The 25333-nt window shown below is 57.9% G+C and overlaps 5 protein-coding genes across 9 annotated transcripts; 1 reads left to right on the top strand and 4 right to left on the bottom strand.

Moving 5' to 3' along the window:
• Positions 1 to 1779: 1779 nt before the first annotated feature.
• Positions 1780 to 4925, bottom strand: PRDX5 (peroxiredoxin 5). 3 transcript variants are annotated; one of them, XM_049892356.1, is made up of 7 exons: positions 4824 to 4925; positions 4262 to 4368; positions 3048 to 3182; positions 2444 to 2575; positions 2329 to 2367; positions 2135 to 2196; positions 1780 to 2024 (listed from the first exon to the last, which is right to left on the bottom strand). In XM_049892356.1, the coding sequence occupies exons 2-7, from the start codon at positions 4274 to 4276 to the stop codon at positions 1919 to 1921; spliced, it is 489 nt and encodes a 162-aa protein (XP_049748313.1). In that variant the 5' UTR covers positions 4277 to 4368; positions 4824 to 4925; the 3' UTR covers positions 1780 to 1918. The 3 variants fall into 3 exon arrangements, with proteins under 3 accessions (XP_049748313.1, XP_049748314.1, XP_049748312.1); XM_049892357.1 differs by having other exon boundaries at positions 4262 to 4375; positions 4824 to 4908; XM_049892355.1 differs by lacking the exon at positions 4824 to 4925 and having other exon boundaries at positions 4262 to 4604.
• A 59-nt stretch (positions 4926 to 4984) lies between these two features.
• Positions 4985 to 5898, top strand: TRMT112 (tRNA methyltransferase activator subunit 11-2). Of its 2 annotated transcripts, none has more exons than XM_049892369.1 (4): positions 4985 to 5161; positions 5251 to 5352; positions 5455 to 5559; positions 5637 to 5898. In XM_049892369.1, the coding sequence occupies exons 1-4, from the start codon at positions 5084 to 5086 to the stop codon at positions 5742 to 5744; spliced, it is 393 nt and encodes a 130-aa protein (XP_049748326.1). In that variant the 5' UTR covers positions 4985 to 5083; the 3' UTR covers positions 5745 to 5898. The 2 variants fall into 2 exon arrangements, with proteins under 2 accessions (XP_049748326.1, XP_049748325.1); XM_049892368.1 differs by having other exon boundaries at positions 5024 to 5161; positions 5470 to 5559; positions 5637 to 5891.
• ESRRA (estrogen related receptor alpha) lies at positions 5884 to 13865 on the bottom strand. 2 transcript variants are annotated; one of them, XM_049892342.1, is made up of 7 exons: positions 13676 to 13865; positions 11949 to 12285; positions 8396 to 8512; positions 8145 to 8273; positions 7620 to 7787; positions 7255 to 7524; positions 5884 to 6899 (listed from the first exon to the last, which is right to left on the bottom strand). In XM_049892342.1, the coding sequence occupies exons 2-7, from the start codon at positions 12271 to 12273 to the stop codon at positions 6640 to 6642; spliced, it is 1269 nt and encodes a 422-aa protein (XP_049748299.1). In that variant the 5' UTR covers positions 12274 to 12285; positions 13676 to 13865; the 3' UTR covers positions 5884 to 6639. The 2 variants fall into 2 exon arrangements, with proteins under 2 accessions (XP_049748299.1, XP_049748298.1); XM_049892341.1 differs by lacking the exon at positions 13676 to 13865 and having other exon boundaries at positions 11949 to 13540.
• Positions 13866 to 14564: 699 nt separating this feature from the next.
• Positions 14565 to 17326, bottom strand: CATSPERZ (catsper channel auxiliary subunit zeta). Its single transcript, XM_049891854.1, has 4 exons — positions 16717 to 17326; positions 15823 to 15902; positions 15612 to 15678; positions 14565 to 14855 (listed from the first exon to the last, which is right to left on the bottom strand). The coding sequence occupies exons 1-4, from the start codon at positions 17324 to 17326 to the stop codon at positions 14746 to 14748; spliced, it is 867 nt and encodes a 288-aa protein (XP_049747811.1). The 3' UTR covers positions 14565 to 14745.
• Positions 17327 to 17985: 659 nt separating this feature from the next.
• KCNK4 (potassium two pore domain channel subfamily K member 4) lies at positions 17986 to 24152 on the bottom strand. The gene is made up of 6 exons (XM_049892371.1): positions 23913 to 24152; positions 20630 to 20753; positions 20342 to 20502; positions 19972 to 20158; positions 19301 to 19440; positions 17986 to 18373 (listed from the first exon to the last, which is right to left on the bottom strand). Exons 1-6 carry the CDS (start codon positions 24099 to 24101, stop codon positions 17993 to 17995), a joined length of 1182 nt encoding a protein of 393 aa, XP_049748328.1. The 5' UTR covers positions 24102 to 24152; the 3' UTR covers positions 17986 to 17992.
• Positions 24153 to 25333: the final 1181 nt, after the last annotated feature.

Raw genomic sequence — 25333 nt, 5'->3', positions numbered from 1 at the left:
AGGATTGAAAAATGGTGCCCAGGAATGAAAGGGTTTTTCCACCAAGCACACCAGCAAGGACCCAAGGTTTGGCAGGGGAGGAGAAGTGGGCAGGTTACACGAAGGCTTGGGAAGCTGGAGAGACGTCAGCCCTGCCCTGGCCCAGGACCCCTCAGGGACAGCAGCTATGGGAGAGACCAAAATCAAAAAACCAAACCTGTTGCCGAGTTGACTCCGCCTCATAGTGACCCTAGAGAACAAAGCAGAACTGCCCCATAGGATTTCCAAGAAGCAGCTGGTAGACTGAAACTGCCAACATTTTGGTTAGCTCCTGAGCACTTAACCACTGTGCAGCGGCAGAAAAAGGTAAGCAGGTGGGAAGTCTTGGGCAGGCTGAGTCCATCCTTTTCCTGGGTGCTTTTTCCATGAGGACATAATTCCAACCACCCAGGCCCCTGAGCCTCTACCTGGTGGCCCCGTGGACTCACCCTCGCTCCCCAAATCCAACAGGTCTCCAAGTCCTGGCTGCCATTTCTGGACATCACTTGTCTCACTGCCCCTTCCCACCCCATGGCTCCCCCTCACCTCCCAGCTGGTCCCGCTCCAATTCTACCTCACACAGTAGCCCAAGTATCAATCTGACCTGTCACTGCCCTGCTTAAAGCCCTTCAATGGCCCGAAGTGCCCACAGGATGAAAGGCAAGCCGCTTACCAGGCTCAAAGGGCCCCTGACCTCCCAGCATCTTTATTCCAGCTGCCCCGAAAGCTACAGTAGCCTGATTGTCCCACACCTCCATGCCTCTTTCTGCCTGTCCCCACTACCTCAGGGTCATTTCCTCAAGCAGCCTTTCCAGACCTTCTCGATCTGAGTGAGCCAGCTCTGGGGGCTGAGTCCCAGAGACCCCTGGGCAGGAAGCAGTCCACAGAACACACATGACATCACTGTTCAAATCCTGACTCCACCTGCTCGTGGCCGCAGAAGCCTGGCCTGTTTACTTAACCTTTCTGTACAACAGGGCGGGGACACATCACACCTCACAGGCTTGTTGTGAGGATTGAGTCGCTACACCTGAAGCTGAAGCGACTTGTTGTGAGGATTGAGTCGCTACACCTGAAGCTGAAGCGACTTGTTGTGAGGATTGAGTCGCTACACCTGAAGCTGAAGCGACTTGTTGTGAGGATTGAGTCGCTACACCTGAAGCTGAAGCGCTTAGCACCCTGCCTAGCAACAGTAAACATTCAGCAAGTGTGCACACCTGGCCAGGACCTGGTGGAGCATCACTGCCCGCTAAACGCACACAGCCTCCAAGGGCCAAGAGCCTGAGGCCCATGGGCAGGGCCTGCAGCCCCTCACAATACACCCACCACCTGCATCTTCTCTCTTCCACAGCTCAACTACACAGACTCCTCTCTCAGGAAACCCACCTGAACTCAACTGGCCCTGCCTCCACTGAAATCCTTTCTGCCACTGAGACGGTCCCCAGGTGGGCCCTAGAGCTGAGATTCTTGGCCCTGGGGTTTATGGGCCTCAGGGAGATCAGCCAGCACTTGAGATCACACAGGTCGTGGATATGCCGGGAGCTTGTGTTAGCCTCGGGGGCCCTCCCTGGCTTCCAAATAGATGTTTCATAACACCCCCTTCAAGAGGACATCCCTGACTACCCCTTATTTAAATCTAGGTTCCCTACGTTTAATCCCTCCCACCCCTGTCCACTCCCCTCACAGTTCTCAGCTCATTCTGACTATGTCATAAGGCCTGGTCCCCAGAGAAGCAGCAATTCAGAAACAAGGAGGCGAATGTGAACTACAAGTGTTTATTGCAGAAACATGGCCAAGGTTCCAACCGAGTGACCCTCCTGAGGGTGAGCTGGGCCTCCTGCTTAGGGCTGGGCAGGTAAGACGAGTAGAGGATAGAGAGAGTGCATCTGGGCCCGGGGCCTCAGAGCTGTGCGAGGATGTTGGGGGCCAGGCTGCAGGTGAGGCCTGTGCCATCTGGCTCCACATTCAGGGCCTTCACCACGCCGTCCTCTATTACCATGGAGAATCTGCCAGAAAGAGGGGCCAGGCTAGTCAGATCAGACTGGGCCTGGGGGCTGGGAATGGACAGAGGAGGGCTGGCAGGAGCCAGGGCCCCAGAGGACCCTCCCACTCTTACCTCTTGAGCCGATGATTCCCAAAGAGTGGCACTAAGGAATCATCTAATAATAGATCGGTCGCCTGGCAGGGGGGAGGCGGAGGCAGAGAAAAGGGTCAGGAACTCCCAGAATGGGCCCAGCATACCTCTAAGTCCCTGCTCCCAAGGCCTGGCACAGAAATCACCCCATAGGGTGAGAGGGGGTGCACACTCACCTTCCCAAAGGCCCCAGTGGGGTCAGCCAGGAGCCGAACCTGAGCAGAAAGAAAATAAAGGTCACCAGGAAAATCTCCTGCCTGACCCCTGACCCTGGCAGGACCTGCACCTCACCTTGCCTTCTGCGTGGTGGGTTTTCCCCCATTCACCAGTCACAAAGACATCATTGACACTGAGACATGCCACCACCTGGGCTCCCTTGGCCTCCAGAGCCCCAGCCTGCTCCACGAACCCTGGCAGGTGGGTCTAGGGAAGGAAAACAAGGAAGGGTCAACAAAGGGATGATTGCCCCTGCTCCTTGGCCCTCCCCTTCTCTCCCCTCCTCACTTCCCTGCTTCAATTCCTTTGATCAAAGAGAAGTATGCAAAACTGCCCTATTTCCTGTTTGCCTTGGCCATTTGGAAGCTCAGATTCAAACTTAACACTCTGTAGTCAAGACCATAAATGTCCCATGGGCAGGAGTGCCTTCCACAGTGCCTGCCATCCAGCAAGACCAACAAAAGGTGTTGAGTTTAACTGCAATAATCCTTTTTGCTACCTTCCTGGTACTGTTATCTTTTGACAGCCACTACTTACTTCCTGAATGCTAATATACTTAAACTGCTGCTAATACACTTTAAGCCGCCTCAGGGCTTTGGAAGGACACACTGACTTCTGAGCAATAAAAAACAGGCACAAAAGACCCAAATTCCTGATCCCCAGGAGGGCAGGGCCTCACCTTCGAACAGCCTGGAGTAAAGGCTCCAGGAACTCCAAACAGCACACCCTTCTTGCCCTTATACAGCTCTGCCAGGTTCACCTTGTTCCCAGGCTCCCCTTCAAACACCACCACTGACGGGAGGGCATCTCCCACCTAGAGGGAAGGGCTCCAGGGTTAGGAGTCAGGAGGCAAAGGCTAAGGGAGGGGCAGCAGAGCAAGGCCAGGAGGGAAGAGATTGCCTGGTGGCTGGGCCTGGTGGAGCCAGCTGGAAAGTCCAGTCCTGTCAGTTTTTAAATGTCCCCCCCCGCCACCCTCCCCCTCCTGATCCCACCCAGACTACCCCACATCCTCCTGGCCCACAGATGTCTGCTGTTTCTAAGGGTGTGTTGGTGACACCAGGGAAAGGGACAGAAAGCCTCCCCAGGTGTCGCAAGGGGTTGAGTAAACAAGCTGTCTGGGTTATGGGAAATGAGTAAGATAGATGGGCAAGGGGAGGAGGTGTGACGGGGGCCCTGACAATGGGGAAGGAAAGGATCATGGCCAGGCCGAAAGCGCCGCCACCCTGCAGCAGATGGGGGATGGACGGTCTGATGCAGAAATGTAGAATAAAAGCCTTGAAGGGCTGCATGGGGCTGGGGGAGGCAAAGACAAAAGGGAGTCTCTAAGGGGCCCAGAGTTTGGATGTGGGATGTAGAGGCAGAGCGGATCTCAGAGGGTGTGGGAGGGAAAGGGGGGAAGGGACTGTGGGTGGTTTCAGAGGACGAGAGGAGTAAAAGACTGAACAGAAAGATGAAAATTAACTCTGGGTAGAGGGAAAAATGTCGCGGAGGAGAACGGGCAAAAAAAAAAAAAAACAGGCTCTGAGGGTCAACAATTGTTTAAGCGGGGGTGGTGGGGGGGTGAAGAGCGATGCCTTGCAATGACAAAAGTGTGGGATAGGTTACGGTGGGGAACCTGCGGAGAGTGGGGAGGGAGCCCTGGGGCGAAGGAGATGGTCCCAGAAGATGGGGGAACGAGAAGGCCCTAGACTGTTCCCGGACAAAAAGGGCACGAAGCTCCAAATTGTGGCGAGAAAGGGGGTGGGAGCAGTCAGGGCGGTCTTGATGAAGGGTGAGGGGACCAGCGGCGGGAGGGCTCCGAAGGGCAAAACAGAGGGTGACACCCCCAGACGAGTGGGACGGGTGGCGGTTCTGGGAAGAGACGGGGTCGGGTCCGGCCAGGCAGGCGGTCACCTTGATCGGGGCCATGGCTGCGGCTGCTCTGTTGAAACTGCGAGTCCCGCCAAGCGTCCACTCTCCTCTTCCTCCCGGTCGCCGTCCTGCTCCCACCGCTGCCGCTGCTGCAGACTCAACGACGGCCGCCCCACTGAGCACCAAACCCGCTGGACCGCCCAGAACGCGCAACCCCGCCAGCCCCATGCCCAGCCCTGCGACAGCAACCGCCAGGTCTCTCGGGCCGACCCCCGCAGGAGGCGGGGCCCGAAGCGAGCGAACCCCAGAGCCTGTGAAAGGTGGGGCTTCTGCTCCGCGGGCCTCCAGCGACCGCCCACCGGCCAGTAGGCTGCAGCGCTGGGGACCAAGCTACCGCGACTCCGCTTATTTGCATACGGGGAGGGGCCACGCCGCAATTACAAACGGGGCGGAGCACTCGGCAGTCCCGCAGCTATTTGCATAAAAGGGGAGGTCCCGCTCTATTTGGATGGAGGGCGGTCAGGCGCCTGTGTGAGAGGCAAAACCACGTTTATTTGCATTCAACGCGGCCCCCTGCACCGCAATTGTTTCACAAGTGACTTACACTCCAGGAGCCGGGGGAGGCTGGGACCCGCCAAAACCAGTGGGCGTGCGCCGCAGGAGCGGACGCTTCCGGCGGCGGCGCGTGATCCGACGGTTTCTACGGCCCACAGCTCTGGCGAGAGGCAAGAGTACTTCCAGCAAGCTCGCCGCTTCCGGTCCTCCCGGCCGTCCAATGGGATAGAGTGGCGCAGCCCCGGATGTGACGCACGGGGTGCGGGCCTTTTTCCGGCTCCGGTCTATGCCCGAGCGCGTAGTGGCGACATGAAGCTGCTCACCCACAACTTGCTGAGCTCGCATGTGCGGGGGGTGGGGCCCCGCGGCTATCCCCTGCGGCTCCAGGTACCTGCCCGGGGTCCTCTTGCGCCTCGCCCAGGTGGGATGGGGAAGCAGGGGTCCCGTCCTGCCTAACTCACCGATCCGCCCTGCAGGCCACCGAGGTCCGCATCAACCCCGTGGAGTTCAACCCCGACTTCGTGGCGCGGATGATACCCAAGGTGGAGTGGGCGGCTCTTCTGGAGGCGGCAGATACCGTGAGAACCCGCCCGTGGACACCCCGGGGGTGGTCACCCCGCTCCCCCGGGACCTGGCTCTGGCCCGAGGGGGAAGGTCAGGGATGCCCAGACATGATTTAGGCCTCTTGCCCGCAGTTGCATCTGGTCGAGGTCCCCAAAGCGCCGACTGAGGGATACGAGCGCGATGAAAAATTTCTGAGGAAGATGCACCACGTGCTGCTGGAGGTGAGACTGGCGCACCACCTTCTCCCCCCGTTACCCCGCCCCAGGCCGCCAGTGTCAGCTGTCACCCCTCCCCGCAGGTGGACGTGTTGGAGGGCACCCTCCAATGCCCAGAGTCCGGACGTCTCTTCCCCATCAGCCGCGGGATCCCCAACATGCTGCTGAACGATGAGGAAACCGAGACTTAAATTTCCCAGACACCCCTTTTTCGTTCGGGAACCGTGTGTATCTTTGCTTTTTTGTATATTGTTTGCTGGCTTTGTCGTGTGCATCTTCAACCGTCCGCCCAGTGACACACCGAACAGAGTGTTCTTGAGCTCGATAGGATATATTTTTTTTTATCATTAAAGTTTCAAAACCAAAAGCGGTTTCTCTTTGCAGCAAATATACATTAAAATAGAGTCTCTGTACAGCCAAAGGCTCTGGGCCTTGGCTTGCCCCATGTCCCTGCGCCTCCCTGGCCAAACCAAAAAATAAATATAGTGTTATTGCTCTGCAGGGCATAGAGGCAGTGCTCTCCCTACCCCCTGAGGAGGCCGGGTAGGAGCTAATGGGGGCTCTGGCCACCCCAGGGGGTCCAGGGGTTGGAGCCTGCTTGGAGTTATTGCTTCAAGGGGCGGGGCAGTAATGCCCAATGCAAATGATGAGGAGAGGAGCGAAGGGGGCAAGGCCTTTGCTTTCCAAGTCCCCCTCTGCTCTGGAGGGGGGGGTCGGATTAAGCAGCAGCAAAAGCATCACCCACTGGGAGACTGTAGTCTCCACCCCCTTCCCTCCCTGAGATCAGGCTTCTGCCCCCCACACCACCCCTGGAGCCCCGTATGGCTTCCGCAAGGCCCCCTACACTCTGGGGGCACATTATGGCTTGCAAGGGGCAGCACTGCCCACAGGATGGGCACACACATTCCCAGCTTCTGACACCCCCCTGGGGAGGGGAGGATGTGGGGCCTGCTCCCAGGGGCTGATGGCATTGCCCTGGCCCTGCCAGCAGGCTATGGCACTGCCCAGGCCCCAGCTCTACCCCCTTGGGGCTGAACCCATGCTGGCAGGTCCTGCCAGCACCCCCGCCTGTGCCCACCCCCCGCCTCAGTCCATCATAGCCTCGAGCATCTCCAAGAACAGCTTGTGCATGGGCACCTTGCCCTCCAGCTTCACCCCATAGAAATGGGCCAGCACCTTGCCCGCTGTCTGGCGAAGGAGTGGTAGTGTGAGCAGCAGCCTGCCTGCCCGCCGCCGCTCGGCACCCCCTCCAGGGCCTGCCCGGCCAGCTTCATACTCCAGCAGGGCCTCGTGCAGGGCTTCTCGCAGCTGCTCCACAGCCTCAGCGTCCTCAATGTGCACAGAGTCTGCAGAGAGGGGGAGAACTTGTGACTTGGGCCATCTCCGGAAAGAGCAGAGCCCCCATCTGCTTGGGGTGGAGGCTCCTGCCAGGGGCCCGCCCTTTCCCACTCAACTATAGCTGCCTCTGGTCCTCCCTGCCTTCCCTTCCTCCCCTTCTTTCCCTGTGAACAGAGCCCTAGGGTTAAAAATCACGCGTACAATTCCTGGCCCTGCCCTTGGCTTGCTGTGTGACCTTCAGAAGTCAGGGTTCTTCCCTGAGTCCTGTTTTCCTTATCTGCCAAATGGGACCCTGTTGCCATCACAGCACTAAAAGCTGGAGGGCCCTGTGGAGAGACCCATCAGTGCCCACCCCAGACTCACCTGAGTTGGCAAGGGCTAGGGCCTTCAGCAGGACATACTCCTCGCGCTCGAGCCGTAGGGCCTGTAGTCGCCGCACCAGCTGCAGCAGGGCGGCCCCCAGCTCCCCTAGGCCGGCTGCCCGTGCCCCTTCTTCATCCAGGACCAGGTCCTCGGCAAAGGCCAGCTCATCCTGCAGTGGCAGCGAGCGCTGGGCCACACCCAGCACCAGCACCTCCATCCACACGCTCTGCAGCACTGACATCTGGTCAGACAGCGACAGCGACGAGAAGCCTGGAGGACAGGGGAGCAAGCTTCACTGAGCAAGTGTGCAGAGCCAGGCATGGTCTGGCTGACCCCAGGGTACCCCAGACCACTGGGCCCTTTACCTGGGATGCTTTTGGCCCAGCTGATGGTGACCACAATCTCTCGGTCAAAGAGGTCACAGAGGGTAGCCACCGCTGGGAGGTGTCCATCGGGGCCTGCTGGGTCGGGCATGGCATACAGCTTCTCAGGCTCGACCACCAACAAGTGAGACACCAATGCATTCACTGGGGCTGCAGGGACAATTGGGGACTACTCAGGGGCACTCAAATTCACCAGGCCCTTTAGGGTTAAGCATCTTCCCAGAGTTGGTCCCCCTGTGGCCTTCCTCAATGGCTGCTGACCAGCCAGGCACAGACACTGCCCTCCAGGGAAAGGCTCTAGCTACTTCCAGGGGAAAGCCAGGCTCTGAGTGTTAGGAAACCCTTCCTGTCCCCAGTTCTCCTATAACTGATACAGGAACAGCATTTTCATAAATATTTCTTAGAGAAATGAGTGCATGAATAGATGGGGGTGAATGATGCCACAGAGGCTTCTTGTGTCCCAGCCCCACCCCAGCCCTGCAGCTTCAGGTATCCACGTGCACTCACCTGATTTCCGGGGACCTCCAGCTACTGCCAGAGGGCCGGCAGGGAAAGGGCCTGGGAAAGGCAGCGGGTCCACTTCTGGCCGCCGCTTGTACTTTTGTCGTCCACCCCGAACACGGTCCAGACGCACCCCTGGAATTGTAGGATAGGACTGTGTCCGTGAGGTTGCCCTGTGGAGCCCTCCCCAACAGGCCTTGTCCATCTTGTGCGCCCAGCTCCCTCCAGCCTCCCCCAGGCCCCTGCCCAGCGCTCACCCTCCTTGAGCATGCCCACCCGCAGGCACTTGGTGAAGCGGCAGGCCTGGCAGGCCTTGCGTCTCCGCTTGGTGATCTCGCACTCGTTGGAGGCCGGACAGCTGTACTCGATGCTCCCTGCCAGGAAGAGGCAGGGCTCCAGTGGCCGCCACCCAGGGCCTGGAGGGGGCCCAGCCTACAGGAGAGCCCTGACTGGCCAGTCAAGCACAGGTCTGGGGGTGTGGGGAGGAAAGGGAGAGCAGGAGCTCCATGAGGGGCAGGAAGCCCACTGGGCTGGGGCCTCTGCGTGGGCAAGGGATGGCTGGGGCCCGGGGAGTCAGCCCGCACCTCTGCCCTCAGGCCATTCGGCCCTCATCTGCTATCAAGGTCCCAGTGACCTCCATGCTGCTAAATCCAGTGGTCACGTCTCAGTCCTCATCTTGGCCTAAAAGGCACATCTAATACCGTTGATCACTTCCAGCTCCTAGAAGCACTTTAACATGTTCCTTTGCTCCTAGAATACCACACTCTTCTGGTCTTCCTCCCACCTCACTGGCCACTTTGCGATCTCTGTGCATCTCTGACCTCCTTCCACCGGAAACCCCAGGGCTCTGCCCTTGGGCTTCTCCACTCACTCCCTTGATTGAAAGTCACGAGGGCTTTCAAATTTCTGTCTCTAGTCCAGACCTGCCCTCAACTCATCCAACTGCCTCAACATCATGTGTGTCTAGAAAGTATCTCAAACTTACACATCCAAAGTGGAACTCCTGATCTGTGCCCCAAAGCCCGCAACTCCATCTGTTCAGACGCTCAAGCCAGAAACCGAGGCGGCATCCTCCGTGCCTCTCACAGCCCACAGCCAAACTGCCCACAAGTCCTGGTGGGCCTCACCACCCTTATACCCAGGATCTGACCCCTCCTGCCTGTCCACTGCTTCCACCCTGTCCTGAAGCACTGTCCCCTTGCCATCTTGCAGGCTGTGCCTCCTTCGGCCTACTCTCAGCACAGCGGCCGGGGTAGGGGGGACCTACAACCCCAAGTCAGATCCTGTCTCTCATCTGCACTTTTCAACATCGTCCCTTCTTGGAGTAAAAGCCAAAGTGAACCCAATGGCCTGCAAGGCCTACCCCCCTCTCCCTGTCACCTTTCTGACCTCACCTCCCTGTCTGCACCCGTTCCGGATCAACCGGCTTCCTGGGTGCTCCTCACACAGGCCCTGCCTCAGGGCATCCTGTCACCTCTGACTGAGCGGCTCTTGATAGCCACACAGGCTCCTTGCGTCCTTCAGGTCTCTGCTCAGTTGTCCCCTCGGGAGGCCTTCCCTGGCCATCCTGCAATGGCAAACCCCCACTGCAGACACCTCTTGTCCTCTTTACCCACTGTTATAGTTTCTTTTCAGCTCATAGGACCAACCAATATGCTACATATTGTGCTTATTCATGTTCTTTATTATCTGTCTTCCCACTTTAGTGTCAGCTCCATGAGGGCCAAGATGGTCCCCAGTCCCCCGTGGTATGAACAGGGCCTGGCCCCACAGTTGTCATTGTTGTAAACTGCCATCGAGTTGGCCCCCTGACTCAGCAAACCCATGCTTAACAGAACCAAATGTTGCCCAGTTCTGTGCCATCCCTGTGATCGGTTGCAGACCAGGCCATTGAGATCCATAGGGTTTTCACTGGCTGATTTTTTGGAAGTAGATCACCAAACCTTTTTTCCTAGTCTTAGTCTGGAAGCACCGCTCAAACTTGTTCAACATCATAGCAACATGCAAACCTCCACTGACAGATGGGTGATGGCTGCATGTGAGGTTCACAGGCTGGGAATTGAATCCAGGTCTCCTGCATAGAAGGCGAGAATTCTACCACTGAACCACCAGTGTCCCCTGGCCCACTGTAGGCATTCACAATTACTGGTGGCCCTTGCAGCTATGATGGGCTATCACAGGGACCAAAACGATACAGCAGTCCACAGGTCGGTGGCACATTTCTCCCCACAGTGCATTTTCTCCTATACCCTATTAGGGCTTCCATGCTCTGATCAAGACACCTCCTCGAGGAAGCTCTCCAAGGCCCTGGACCCAGCCAGGTCCCTCCGTACACAACCTGTACGTCTTCCTCCAGCACTCGCCTCAGCTGTAATAGAGCAATCTGTACAGCCCATTGTTCCCTATCTCTCCTCTCTGCTAGACTATAAACTGCTCAAGAGCAGAGCCCGTCCGGCCTTGGTCCCAGCTCTGTCTCCATGCTGGGACAGTGGCCGGGGCAGCAAAGCACAGATTTGTGAAGGAGGGCTCTAGAGGCTGCTTGGGGCCCATTCTGATACTACCACTTACCACCTGTGTGACCTTGGGCAGGTTCCATCCCTAACCCACAATTTTCCCATCTTATTACAAAGCTGGGTTGTGAGAATTAAGGGGGATAATACAGGTAGAACGTGCACATGGGGCACTGCACCAAAGTGCTCAATAAATGGTAGCTACTATTTATAGCTGGGGTTCAGTAAGTATTTGTCAACTGAGTGAGCAAAGAGCAAAGAGTCCCAGGGTGGGTAGGAAACACCTAGACCTGGTCTGTTTGCTCCTTGGTATTCAGAGCCAGGAGGGAGCACAGAGGGTTTTAGACCAGTGGATCTGGGCCAGGTCAAAACTCGCTGGAATGTCACAATCAGTTGTGAGGCGTCTGTCCGAAGTTCAGTTATTAGTAATAAACAGGCAGGAGTCTGCTGAAGACCTCAGCTCTGGACCTAAATCAACCCAAGTTCAAATCCTGGTTCCACCATTCTCTACCTGTATGACTTGAACAAAGTCCCCTCCTCCCCCCACCAAAAAAAAAAAAAGAAACTTTCTGAGCCTCAGTTTCCCCATCCTGTAAAACACGATGACAATAGTGCTCACACCTTACGGGGTTCCTGTGGAGGCTGATCCTAAAAGTAAAAGGGCACCATGCCTGGCACAAGGTAAGCACTGGAGAAATGTTGAAAAAAATATATGTTCCAAAGTAACCAATGGTTTAAGTAAACACATAAATAACAGGCATATTCCCAGCCACAGTTACATCAGCATCTTGCCCACGCACTTGTATTTTGATATGTTTTCCCAAGCAGGAAAAATGCAGTGACTCTGAAGAACACGGATGCCTCATAATCTTTTTCAAGTTGGATATGGAAATACGCCGTAGCCCCCCTCAGTCACCCATAAAAGCCTGCCTTGTGTTGGTGCTGCTTTGGGGAAATCGAGAAAAAAGGGGGCATGTTCTATGCTACGAGAGGTTGGCAATGGCTAGAAGCAAGAACTGAGATGAGGAACAGGCAGGGCCTGCCTTGAAATTTTCAGAGCCACTGTGGACCCAGAGACCTGGCAGGCATCCTTGACTCCTGTCATACCCCCATCCATTCCATAAATCCTGGTGGGCTTTATTGAACTTTTCAGGGAATGGGTGTTCCTAGGAAGTGGAAGCGCCTGGGAACACTAGACTGACCATGGTAGCCTGGGGGCCGCTGCACCCAGCAGGGCACCCAGTGAGTGGCGTGAGGCCCAGTGGGTATAGGGCAGAGGGCACAGGGGTGGGGGGCTCACCCTGGATGGTCCTTTTGAAGAAGGCTTTGCAGGCCTCACAGGACGCCACGCCGTAGTGGTAGCCGGAGGCCACATCCCCACAGACCAGGCACAGGCGCTTGGGCAGGGAGCTGAGCACCAGCTTCCCACCGCCCTGCTCGCCAGGCCCAGCTCCCTCCCCATCCTCCTCCTCCTTGTGGCCTGGGAGGCATCGGGTGGGAGCTGGACCAGGGGCCAGGGCCACGGGGGGCTCAGGCTCAGTCTCCGAGGAGCCCTTTGGGCTGTCAGGGCTGGCTGGCTCCGCCTTGATGTAGAGAGGCTCAATGCCCACCACCTGGCTGGACATGGCGCTCGTCACCTGCAGAGAGATACCCATCATGTTCCAGGGAGGCACTGGGATGGGGGATGGGGAAGAAAGACACACTGCCACTGGGTTGCCCAACCCCGGGCCCAGGGCCAGGCTACCAGGCTCAGTGAGGGGGGGAGAGGGGACAGAGTCCAAGGAAGGGCTGCCCTGAGAAGGGCCCCCAGCTGTTGCCATGGGAACAGTCTCCATAGCCTCCAGGGCCAGTAACTGACAGCAGGTCTCCCCTTGGTGAGGGTGCTTGAAATCCCCTACTCCCACCCAGGCTGGTAGGGTAACCTTGGCTTTCTGGTCACCTTCAACGCCGGCTGGTACCCCCCGGCAGAAGCAGGATCACTCCCAATTTTTGTCAGATATTGGGGGTGCCTCCATGGTCCCCTCACCTGGGATCCTCTATTCAAGAGAGCACACTGACGGCAGCTGAGGCACTCACAAACACATGTTCACGCCGTCACACACTCCCACTCACCTGGGTGCCCAGGTGTTCCCACATGTTCACACATGCTCACTCGCCCGGGGAATCTCACATGGCCCTTCCCAAACCCCAGTCTTCACTCATGCTCACACTTGTCTTTACACACTCCTCCCCAAGTGTGCACCCGTAAGCAAACTCATACTCACAAACACGCTCATACTCCCACCGTGCCCCACACTTACACACCGGCAGAGACTCTTGTGGAGAAAACACATCAAGGCCTTTAGCACCTGACACACAGCCGCTCCTGCCCCAGCAGGCTCAATCCCGGCCACCCCAGCGGGCGCGCCTCCACCGCCTAGTACCCCGTCTGCATTCACTCTTCACTCCTGCTGCCGCAGAGCCCTCCTCCTCCCGGGGCACTCCGCCCGCCCCCCCAAACCTGCGCACACCTACGGGAAGTTGTCTAAAGTTGCTGCGCCTCCCTTCCCCCTCCGCCCGCGGGAGACCTCTATCAGGTTATCAGGAAGTAAATGGGGGAGAGCCAAGGAGGAGGAAGTTCTCCCCCGCCGGTGCGATGACCTTTGACCCACAGAGGAGGGTGGCCCAAGGCCCCTTTGAGCGCCCCCACGTGGTCCTCAAAGCCCCTTGCCCGACGGAGAACCCTCCCCATCTTCCACCCGGGCCAGCCCCTGGGACTTCGGCATGTCCCAGGTGCTGGTTTGAACCCTGCCCTGGGGCTGGATCCGAGGCCCAAGCCTGAGCGGGGCCAGACCCTGAGACTTAGGCCGGCCCACCAGGATCCAGACGCCGGACGCTGCCCGGAACACTGACCTCTCCTGGCTCTCGACGGGGTCGGGACCGTGACCCCAGGCCGGCCACCCCCCGCCTGGAGCCCGCCCCTCGCCGCGCTCGCACATGGCCCCGCGCCCCGCCCGCCCCCGGCAGCGCTCCCCTCCGCCCCCGGACCTGGGGCTCCGGCAGGGCGGGCGGGCAGGCATGGGGGCCGAGCGGCCCGGAGCGCCGGGGTGAACAGTGGGCCGCGGGCGGCCCCTCCTCCGCCGCCTCCTCGGGCCGCGCCGCCCAGCCGCGCCGCGTCCCCTCACTCGGCGGCGCCGCCGGCGGCTTGTAGGACACAAAAGGACATCGCTGCCGCTTCCTACTCCGCTTCCTCCAGCTGACAGCGGGGGCGGGGCCGGCCGTGCGCATGCAAAGCAGGGGGCGGGGCTCGGCGCCCTATGCTAATCAGACAAATGGAGCAGGCAGCGCTTGCGTGCCCGGACGAGTCGGGGCGGAGCGGGCAGAGCCAGTGGGCGGGCCTTTAAGAAGGTCCCGCCCAGCCGCCTCCGAGCCACAGCGGCGCACATGCGTAGGAGACAGCCGAGGGGGCGGGGCCAGAGGAGACGCAGAGCTGCGCAGGGAATAAGAGCCGAGAGGGGTGGGGCCAGGGGCGCTGTTAGGTAACGGAGGAGGCGGGGCACGCTATGCTAGAGAGTAGTGGGCGAGGTCGCTTAGTGGCTGCAGCACTGGTGAAGGTAGACTATATACATATGTAAATGAGAGGGCGGAACGAGCGGAGAGACTGCGTATCTGCATATGCATGAGGAGCCGAGCCTCGCAAGCTTGAGCAGGAGGGGAGGTTCCGCCCCTTTCCTTTTCCCCCTTCCCCCCAAGGTAATACCTTCGGGGCACTGGGCCCCAGACCCAATACCCTACAAGGCTACGGAACTGGGGTGGGAGAAGCAGAGCTAAAACATGCAAGAAGCCCTGAATTTCGAGTCTCTGGAAGGCGAGGCCGCTAGGGCCCGGACCGAGAAGGCTCAAGGTCACTGCGGTGACCGAGTGAAGGTCACGGGGAAGGGCGGGGCCCCATGCGTCCGCCTCACGCGGGCAGCCACGCACTGACTCACGGACAATGCACAGACTCTTTTATTTCTCTCGGCTTCAGATTCCACGCGGATGGGGGTGGGCTTGGGTCTGGGAGCCGGACAGGGACTGGGGCTGGAGACGGGCGGCCGCTCGAGCCCGCGGTGGTGCTCTCAGCGCAGTGAGACATGCAGCCTCTTGTTGCGGCGCTTCTTGAGCCCCTCGATGCTTCGCTGGAGCTGCTTGGTCAGGAAGTGGTCCTTGCCGATCCCCGACCGGTAGCCTAGGAGGAGGGCAAGGCTCCGCTCAGGGCAGCGAGCAAGGGGGTGGTCTCCCCTGCAGCAGACGCCGCAAGTGTGATTGGAGGAACTGCGGGTGATTTGAAGTGGCAGGAGCGCTCAGCGCTCAGGTCTTGTGTTGGTTTTGGGGGACGCTCAATCTCCAAGGCTCTAGGGCACTGCCAGTTTTGTTTTAAATGGGCAAGTCTTAGACCGGTGCTCCAAATAGATGGAGGCGGGGGACAGGAGGCAGGTGTTAAGATGGAGGGCAAAGTTAGAGAAGGTGTTGCAGACTTGCACTAGGGCAGTGATAGCCGGCACCTTTGTGGACATCTCCTGGACCACCCACTGTAAGCCGTTAGCCCACCCTTTCTCCCCTCTGGACGTTCGTACCATAAGCAGGGCAAGCCAGGGGAAGTTTACCCAAATAATCCTGCCCAAAAGCTCCTCACAGTATCTGGGGAGGGAGCCACAGCCCCACAAAGTCTGTCATTCCCACAAGCAGTTGGAAACAAAGCCTCAGAGAAGCCACGTCAGCTAGAGAGGGACTGCACTAGGGCTGGCCCCAGGCCTGGACGGTCACCCCATCACATCTCCTTGTACTGCATCCCTAACTTGTTACTTATTTGTGGGGCTCCTGGAATATTTGTGGGTGGTAAGGGGATCTGAATAAGGCATACCAGGAAAATCCCACAACTACAGGTCTTGCAACCCCCCGCCCCGAATCTCCTAACGAAGTAGGGGGGAAGGGGACGACTCACTCTGGAGAGCCTTGGTGAGGATTTCCACAGCTTCGTTCTCCATGAGTTCCGTCAGGGGCAGCGGCAGCTGGAGAGGCAGCAGAAGGCTAAACTGTCCTGTGTGCTCCCTCAAGATCCCCAACCACCCTACCTGCCCCTCGACCCTGCACACAACCCCCAACTTACCCATCCCCCACCCACTAAAACCCCAGTTTCCCCGGGACCCTCCAACCCTGTTCTGCTGCTCTGCCCAGTAGGCTCGATGAGGTGTTTGCTTCAAGATACTGAGTGATGACATTGAGGAAGACTTTTCTGGGAGAAGAGAAAAGAGGATCAACAGAGGAGATGTGTGGGTAGACACATGGGGGGGGAAGGGTGGCCTTCAGAGACCAGCTGCCATGTTTTACCTTAGTGGAGACAGTTTGGGACAGGGTGACAATCCTGGGCTTTAAAGTCCCACTCACCTAGGTTCCTGTTCTGACTGCCCCACTGGAGACTCAGGGCCAGTAACTGGACCTCTCTGCCCTCGATTTGCTTCATCTGTAAAATGGGGTCATAACCGTGCCCCCTTATGGAGTTTGTGAAGTTTAAAGGTGATAATGCTCCGGAAGCCCTGTGCCTTGCATGTAGCCAGTGCTCAATAAATGGCACTCACCGTATTGTCCCTTCCAGCGTTCGCGGGGGGGGGGGGGGAAGCAAGTGCGACTGCATACAGTGGCAAGTAACAGGTGCTCAAAAATGTAACCAATTACTGACTGAATTAAAGACATCTCAACCAGCGCAATCCAGGGTTCACTCCCTCCTCTAAACTGGTCCAGTGATTCCATTAAAAGCACAGGTCCTACCGCCCTGCCTTTGCGCGTTTTGGTGCGTGGCTCTCCCCCACCCCGAGTGCCCCGCGCCCCAAAGACTGGTATCATGTCTGCCCGGTAGGGGGCGCTCCAAGAATGTCTGGTTAATTTAAAGCCTGAAAGATTGGCGCTGGTGCCCCTCCCGGGGGGTGGGGGGGAGCGGATCCTGGAAACCTGGAGGCTATCAACCTCCCCTTATTTTGCAGCCAAGCGAAGTGAGGCCCAGGCCAGCTCCCTGCCTTGTGGGCGCCCACGGCCGGCGGTGTCACACTGACCGGCCTCGGTCCTGGACTCTCGCTCTTCTAAATTGCTCCCCAGGGAGCGGCCACGGTGCAGCTCCAGCTTCGACAAGGTGTGTTCGTCCAACTCTTGCTTGAAGTTGTTGTCACCAGGCAGTGAATCGCGCTTTCTGTCGTCCCACTCCCAGTCGGCGGCATCCAAGTCGACACCGCTCTTCTGGTGGCAAAAGCTGCTACCATCCGTGTCCGACCACTCTTCAACCTTGGACAGCGGCAAGTTCAGATTCATCTGGGACAGCGTGGCCGTGGTCCACAGCTTCCGGATGTCGCTCTGCTGGTGCGACTCCTCGGAGCCATGGTGGACCAAGGACTCGCCCGATGCCTGTGGGTCACACACGAGAGGAGCCGAGGGTGGCAGGGAGGAGCCAGCCGGCTGCGGACACTGATGTGGAGTCAGGCCAGGGCCCAGGCTCAGTAGAGAGTGGAGGCTGGTGGGAGGTGCGGCAAGCGCTGGGCCCCAGTCAGACCTAGGATGAGTCTCGGGGCTGGCGAGGTGCAGGGCTTGGGAATCGGCCAGACGGCCAGCACTTCCAGAAGAAGCCACGAGCGGCCTCTGGAAGAGCTCTTTAGAGGGCTTTTCCTCCATGGTTCTTCCCCAACGGACCCACAAGCCTCCGGCGAGGAGGGGGTCACGCTCCAGGAAGGGGGAGGGGCAGAGTCTTGTCCTAAACGGCAATGGGGATCTCGCGCTTGGGGGGCTCAGGCTATAGTCCTCCAAGCTTAAATGTCATCGGCTCTCTCCCACTGCCACCCCCAAATCTCTGTGCCGAGGTTGGAGCCGCCTAGGCCATCTTGACAGATTGCCATGCCAGGCCCCATCCTGTAGCCCCCAGGGCAGAGACGTGGGCCGGAGCACAGCGGTTCCCTAGGGGTCACGGGGAGGGGGGGCGCCCTGCCGTGTCCCGCAGCTGCCTCACTCCAGCGCGCCCACACCCACTCGCGTCCCCGGAGCGCGCAGGCTCGCAGCGGTGCACAATATTTTCATTTATTGATCCAGGCTTTGAGGCACAGTCGTGAGGTGTTGTGAGGGACAGGCCCCGCGGGGCAGCAACACAGAAAGCCTTGGGGTCTGAAAATGGACGGACTGGTGAAGGGGGGGAAATCAAGGGAGGTTGGTGGTGGACAGGCAGCCGGTAGCCTCCTCCTCACGTGTCTGTCCCGTTAAAAAGTGGGCTCTTTGGTCAAACAAACTGGCCATGCCGGGGAGAGTGAGGGAAGAAAGCCCTTTGGGATGCCGGCCCGGGGTCTTGCCCTACGCAGTATTGCCTTTGTCCCGGGGACGCCCGGGGCCCCGGGGCCGCGCAGGCTTCCTGGGAGGGTTGGGGCGGCGGCGACCCCGGGGTGTGTGAGCCAGCGCGCAGCCGCGCTCGCTCTGTGTGTCCGAGGACTCGTCAATGAAAGCCAAGTTCTCGCTGGGGTAGTCCAGGGCGGAGGCCGTCGGAGGGGAAGGCGGATCGACCTTTTCGGTGGGCTCAGGGGATAGGGGACGGACAACAGGCTGCGTTGGGGCTGGAGGCGGAGGCAGGAGCGGCCGCTCCTTCTCAGGCGGCGGGGCGGTGGGCCCCGCTCTTTGGGTCACCCGCGCCGTTACCGTGCCGGTCCAGCTGGCGGCCTGTGCCGTGAGGCCGCCCATCTGCACGGAAAGGGAAGGGGCTTCCAGCGATTGGGGCCAGGGGTCCTCGAAAGCCCTCCCCTTCTCTAGTCAGCCATCACCTCTCTGCCTCTCTTTCCCTCCTGCCTCTGCCCGTGCCCTGAAAGCTCTTCTCCCCCATCAGCACCGAAGTGCCCCCCTTCTCCCAGAGCTTTCTAGAAAGCCCTAGTTATATTTCAGCTGTCCCTCTAGTGCCCCCAAATCCCTTTGCACCCCTGTCCGAGTCCACAGCAGGGCACTCTGACTAGGGTTGCAAAATACAGGACACCCAGTTAAACGCGAATTTCTGATAAGCAACAAATAAAATTTTAGTATACTTACAGAGCCCTGGTGGTGAAGTGGTTAAGAGTTCAGGCTGCTAACCAAAAGGTCAGCAGTTGGAATCCACCAGCTGCTCCTTGGAAACCCTATGGGGCAGTTCTACTCTGTCCTATAGGGTCCACACAACAACAGTATAAGTATGTCCCAGGCAATGTTTGGGGCATACTTATACTAAAATGGAGCCCTGGCGGCACGGTGGTTAAAAGCTCAGTTGCTAACCAAAAGGCTGGCAGTTTGAAACCGCCAGCTGCCCCCTGGAAACCCTAGGAGACAAATTGTACTCTGTCCTATAGGGTTGCTATGGGTCAGAATTGATGATGGCAACGGGCTTGGTATACTAAAATATTATTCCTTATTTACCTGAAATGCACATTTAACTGGCCTTCCTGCATTTTTATTTGCTAAATCTGGCAACCCCGTCCTGAGGGCAGAGGTGGCAGAGTCATCTGCAAATCTGTCCGCGTTTACCCCTCTGTTCGCAGCCCCTCCAAGAGCCCACTCTCTGGTAGGGAGACAGATCGGTCGATGAGCTGATGGGGCACAAGTGTCAGCACTACTGTGCAGGCCAGAACTGAGTCAGGCACCTACCTCAGCTCGGGTGCGGCGGGACACCACTCGCAGCCAGTTCCCGATGGTGGTGAGCACGGAGGCGAAGTAGGCGAGGCCAAGCAGAATCCAGAACCACACCAGTGGCTGGTAGGCTGGGGTGTCCTGCTTGGGGTCGGCGCCTGGGAGACCACCGGGGAGAGTGGAAAGAAGCTGTTTGCAAGGCAGGTGTGTCACCTGTGAGCAGCCTGGTCCCTACCCCTCTCCCCAGCTCTTTGAGAGGGCCAGCCCTCCCAGGGGCAATGGAGTGTGTGAATGCATGCATGAAGATAAGCGTGCATAAGTTGAAGGTGTGCAAGAGGGCGTGCTAGAGGAGATGCTCACATGCAAGAATTCGAGTATGCATGGGAATGCAACATACAAGAAAGTGAATATGTGTGCAAGAATGTGACACGTGTGAGGGGTGTACTTTATGCATATGCGAACTTTCGCGGGCGTGCAGGCATGCAAGAATGTAAGCTCACAGGACTCGTTGCATGAGTGTTAGAATGTGAGGATGTGGTCTGTCAGCAGATGCAGGTGTTAGTGCAATCACGTGTGAGCACAGGAGTGCCACGTGAATTTTGGTGGGAGGGGTGAGAGTGCAAAATCACTTGGCAAGAATACAGTGGGTGGGAAGCGGGGCCTTTGCGGGGCAGGGAGGGCAGCCTCACCGGCCACATAGTCACCGAAGCCCACTGTGGTGAGCGTCACTATGACGAAGTAGATGGCCTCCAGTTTGCTCCAGCCCTCCACATAGCAGAACACGAACGTGGGCGTTAGGACAAAGAGCAGGCAGCCGATCAATAGGAAGAGCACCGCGGACAGCACCCGCACCAGCTCCGGTGGCACGTGCCACTTCTGTGGGGAGGGGTGATAGGCAGGAGCTAGGAGACACCGACACCCTCCACTCCCAGCACCACCCCCTCCCCCCAGCCTTCGCGCCAGGCTCTTGCGGTCTAGGGACGCGCGCTCACGTGCCAGGAAATTGGGAAGAGACTCCGGAGGCCAGCGCAAGGGCGCACCCAGCATGGAGCAGCTCACCAGGAAGATGGCTTCGATGTGGCCGATACCCCGACGCAGGGAGGAACCCAGGCGGTCCCCGACCCCAGCCAACAGGATCCCGAACAGAGGAATCCCCACCAGCGCGTAAAAGATGCAGAAGAGTCGCCCAGCATCAGTGCGCAGGGCCGCGTTGCCATAGCCTGGGCAGAGGGGTGTGCCAGACATCTAGGGGCCACCTTGCACACCCTACTCCCCCTGCACCTTCTCCCTCAAGGAAGCCCACCCCACCCCCACGTCCCCTCCACATGCCCTTGTCCCCTCCCGCACCGATGGTGGTGATGATGGTGCCGGAAAAAAAGAAGGCGCTGCCCAGGTTCCAGACTGAGTGGCTGCTGTTACTGGTTGAGTTGGTTTCAGGGTCTGCACCCCCTCCCAGGGCATCAGCCACCTCCTGCAGGACAAGGTTCGGAAGGAGGAACCTCAGTCCTCCCTCCTTGTCCTGGCCACCTTCCTGCCCCTCCAGTCTCCAGGGTGGTTCCTTCCTCTCCCAACTCTCCCATATTCCTGGCCTCCCTGAAGGCCATCCCTTGAGCAGAGATTGCAAATCTGGTGGCCCAATCCACCCGTGTTTTAGAAATATTTGCATTATCTGCCCCCTAATTTCACACAACAGAGCTTCAGTCTTACAGTGGTTGGGAGCATGGACTCAGGACCAGACTGCCTGGGTTTAAATCTTGGTGCCCTTACTACTGGCTGTGTAATCTTGGGCAAGTTAACTCTCTCTGTCTCAGTTTCTGCATCTACCAAGGGGGATGATAACAGTACCCATCTCATAGAGTTCTTGTGAAGAGCTAAAGCACTTAGAGTAAGCTGTATGTGTCTGTTTAAGTTTTGACGTGGTGATACGCCCTGTGATTTCCAGCTTTCCACAGACCTCACCATTCCCTATTGCCCCTACTGGAAAGCTGAGTTTGAGTCCTTTGCTTTAGATAATTAATGAAAAGTTTGGGACCTTCTCTCCCAATATTCTCTTCTCAAATATTTCATAAAATTTTAGGAGGTTCATAGGCACACCCTATGAAGTCCAAGCCAAACCCTGTGCCACACAGTAGGTGCTCAATAAACATTATCAAATGAATGGAATGTCCATGTGTCTTCCCATCCTGCTAGCCTGCAGATCCTTTCGGGGCAGGGTCTGTGTTTTGAGAGTGCCTGCCCTAGGAAATAAAAAGTCAGAGAATAATGAGGCCGGGTGCAAGAGGTCCTGCCAAGGCACAAAGACATCGGGTGTGGGCGGGGTCATAAACCACCTCTTCTTGCTGACCCATTCCAAATTAATCTTCCTAAAGTGACTGCTTGGAATCAGTCATGGCTCCCTGCTGACTACAGAAGAGTCTGAACTCCCTCGCCCAGCATTCAAGCTCTTTTTCAGTCTGCTCCCAATCCCCCTTTTCCCAGTCATCTCTTTTGGAATTCCCATCTGGGACCCCAAGTTATGGTGACCTTGCTCCCAGATTTTCTGAAATGATTCCACTTTCTGTAATAATATTTTTTAAAAATAAAGCCACAAAGTGAAATGTATGATTAAGTGATTTAATTTTTATTTTGCAAAACTCTTCCAATAAATTTACTACTTAGGGAGAAAAAAAATCCTTTCTCATCCTGTGTATTCTAATTTTTGTTTCAAATGACTAAGGCATCTGGTAAACCTGGATTCTGCAAAAACATTCGGAGCTGTCCAGCCTCCCTCCACTCCTTGGTCCATGCTGTTTCTCTGCCCGGGAGCCTGTTGCCCCCAAACGACATATCTCTAAACTCTACCCATCTCCTCTGGCTCATCTCCTGTCCCAGCTCTTCCAAAGCCCCCTGGATCTCCCTCCTTACCCCCAGTACCCAGCCCTGGGCCTGGCACACAGTAGGTGCTCAACAAAGAAGGAAAGAACAAAGGCCCCCTTTCCACAGCATCCTACAGTGACCTGTCTGTGGGTCTGCCCCTCTTTTAGAAGTGGCAGCCTCCGGGGCAGAGCCTGCATTTTTTCCATCCTGATATGGTATAAAGCATAGCACCTAGCACACACAAAAAAAACACACAGTAGGTGCATATTTGTTGCATGATTGACTAAATCAAGTAGTGAATCTTATAAAAAAGAAGTAAAGCAGCTGCCCCTCACACACACTTCTTGGCCCTGCCCCTCTCTTTCTTTTTCTTTCTTATCCAGGAAAAAAAAGCAATTCCGTTGGTGAAGATAAAACGGGTCAGATTCCCTCCCTCCCTCTGCCCTGTGGTCTGGCCAGACACATTCTCTGGCCCAGGCCTCTCTGGGCCTCACTGGCATACTGGAAGTGTCAGAAACAATGTCAGGCTGCCTGTGTCCTGGGCCCACCCCACCCTCATCTCTGCCCCGGGTCCTGCCACCTTGAGAATCAGTGGGAACTCTGAGGCCTCTGTATTGACTGGTCTCTCCTTCCACTAAAAACAGGCAGGGCAAGAGGGGTACTCTAAAATTAAGTAATGAATATTAATTTTTCTTAAATTAAATGTTAGGGTTTTTCTATGTGACGAAGACCAAAACCAAACCCATTGCCACTGAGTCAATTCCGACTCACAGCGACCCTGTAGGGCAGAGTAGAATGGCCCCATAAGGTTTCCAAGGCTGTAAATCTTTTACGGAAGCAGACTACCACACCTTTCTCCCCTGGAGAGGCTGGTGGGTATGAACCACCAACCTTTCGGTTAGCAGCCAACTGCTTAACCACTGTGGCTCCAGAACTCCTTTCTATGTGACAGCGACTCAGAAATTAGAGAAAGCAACAGAGGCACTTGCCTGACTATATCACAGAAGGCCGAAGCCTAGAACTTTCTTTAGCCACTGGATTGAGGTTGATCAGGAGTGTTCCAAGGAAGCCTGAAGCTGCCCCCCATCCCTGCCTTGGCCTCCCTCCCACCTCCCCATGGTAAACATGTGTCCTGGAGGAAAAGGAGTGCTTAAGCTGGCAGCCATGGTGGCATGGGAGTGCTTTAGGGCATCCTGGAACTCTCTGGAATCATCTGTACATGTTTAATATGGGCACTTTCCTGGGGGTGAGGGGAGCATTCACAATGTTCCCCACCAGCTTCTCTGAGGGATCTGTGACTCCCAAAATGTGTCAGAACTAATGTAGCATTGCCAAGTTTAGCAAATAAAAATATTGCCTGGGACATACTTACACTAAAAAGGTATTTCTTATTTATCTGAAATTCAAGTTGAACTGCCCATCTAGATTTTATCTTGCCACCCTAACCCTAAACGAGTGAGTGACACCTGTGAAAATGGAACATACCCTACGTGCTACAGCCATTTATTCCTACTTTCCCTCCTTCATTCAATCACCATCACACACGGAAGGAGATGTTCTGGGACAACGGCACTGTGCCAGGTACCATAAGGAAAACAAATGACCCATAGCCTCCATATTGAGAAACAGAGGCCTGGATCAGAGTCTCTGTCCCCACCCCACCCCAGCTGCCCCCTGCCCCCCCCCACCCCCGAGCATTAGTCTGGAAGCAGCATATCTCAGCACAGGACCCCCCTGGCATGGGTGACCAATGAAGGGGCTCTCGCCCACCCACCTTGATGAAGTGCCCCAGCTCCTGGTCGCTCACACATGGATGGGCCCTCAGGAACTTCTCTCGGACCTCCCCCAGCTCCCTCTGGGCCTGCTGCTCGTGGGGCTGCTCCAGAGCCTGGAACACCAGGGCACCCGACACCAAGTACAGCAGGACCAGGGCCAGCAGTGCCAGCAGCGTTGTGCTGCGCATGGCGCGGCCAGGGGTCCGGCCAATTCCACTCCCCGCCTGGGGGGGCCGGGCAGGGGACTCCTGGGGAGCTGTGGTCACTGTGGGCAGAACGAGGGATGCTGGGATCAATAGCCTGGCCTGACACCCTTACCCCCTACCTGTCTCTCCCCTACACACTCTAAGGTCCTTGGAGTCCCCGGCCCTACTGCCCATGGATGCCGCCTCCTCACATCCCCTGGCTGGACGCTTGGTGCCAAGGTCCACCAAGTACTCACTGCACAGACTGTCGTCGGCCCATCCCTTACCTCCACTGCCCGGCCCTCAGCCCCTGTCCAGGTACTCAGGGGGTGAGCAGACAAGAGGGCACCGGGAGGGAAAGGAAGGCAATCGAAAGGAAACAGAGACAGAGCGTGCGAAGGGATAGCTGGGGGCATGGAGTGGGCGTGGAAAACCACTAGGTCCGGGCCGTTGAGGCAGAGGCAGAGGGGTGCGGAGGCGCGCGAAGGCGAAGCCCACAGAAAGGCCAGCCCGCGCAGGGCGGGGACCAGGGATGGCAGGTCCCGGTTCGCTGGCTGCGGCTGAGGCAGCATTTTCGCCGCTTCTCTCTCCTCTCCTGCCTCTCCCAGCTCTGCAGGAGCTGCGCCGGGTCGGCCCCCCTTGCGCCCCGCCGGGCTTTCGAGGAACCCAGGGGCGGGTCCCGCCGCTGCGCAGAGAGGGAGGGCGCCGGGTTCCCAGAAGGAGCGGCGGGGGCGGGAAGGGCTGGACCGGCGCAGCAGCCCACAGACACCGTCAGCCCCCGGGCCGGCGGGCGCAGGCGCCCACGAGCACCCGCGCAGGACACGCTCCACCGCCCGCGGGCACAAAGCCCCGCGCGCCCCCGCTCCGTCCTGTGGCTCCAGCGTGCGCCGCCGCCCCGCTGCTTGCACGCCCTCCACTTGCACACGCCCGCACTCTCCCGGACAACCCCAGACCCCATGCGGTGCGCGCTGCGCGGAGGCGCCCCGAGGTCCGCGCACACGTGTGCACACTCGCGCGCGCACACACACCAGACCGCGGGCCACCGCGCAGCACGCGCCGGCCCAGATACGCCGCACCGCTCTCTCTCGCCTCTCCGCGCGCCCACGCCCACGCCTCCAAGCGTGACGGGCAGCGTGGGACCACTCCCGACGGCGCCCCGCACGGTGGTGGGCGCCCCGCCCTGCCCCGCCCGCCTGACCCTCCGCACTCACTGTCTGCAACGCTGCGGCTGCTGC

Source organism: Elephas maximus, chromosome 7 (assembly GCF_024166365.1).
Source record: "Elephas maximus indicus isolate mEleMax1 chromosome 7, mEleMax1 primary haplotype, whole genome shotgun sequence".
In the NCBI taxonomy this organism is placed as follows: domain Eukaryota; kingdom Metazoa; phylum Chordata; class Mammalia; order Proboscidea; family Elephantidae; genus Elephas; species Elephas maximus.
Note: the sequence above shows the minus strand (reverse complement) of the source record. Positions and strands in the feature narration are given on the sequence as shown.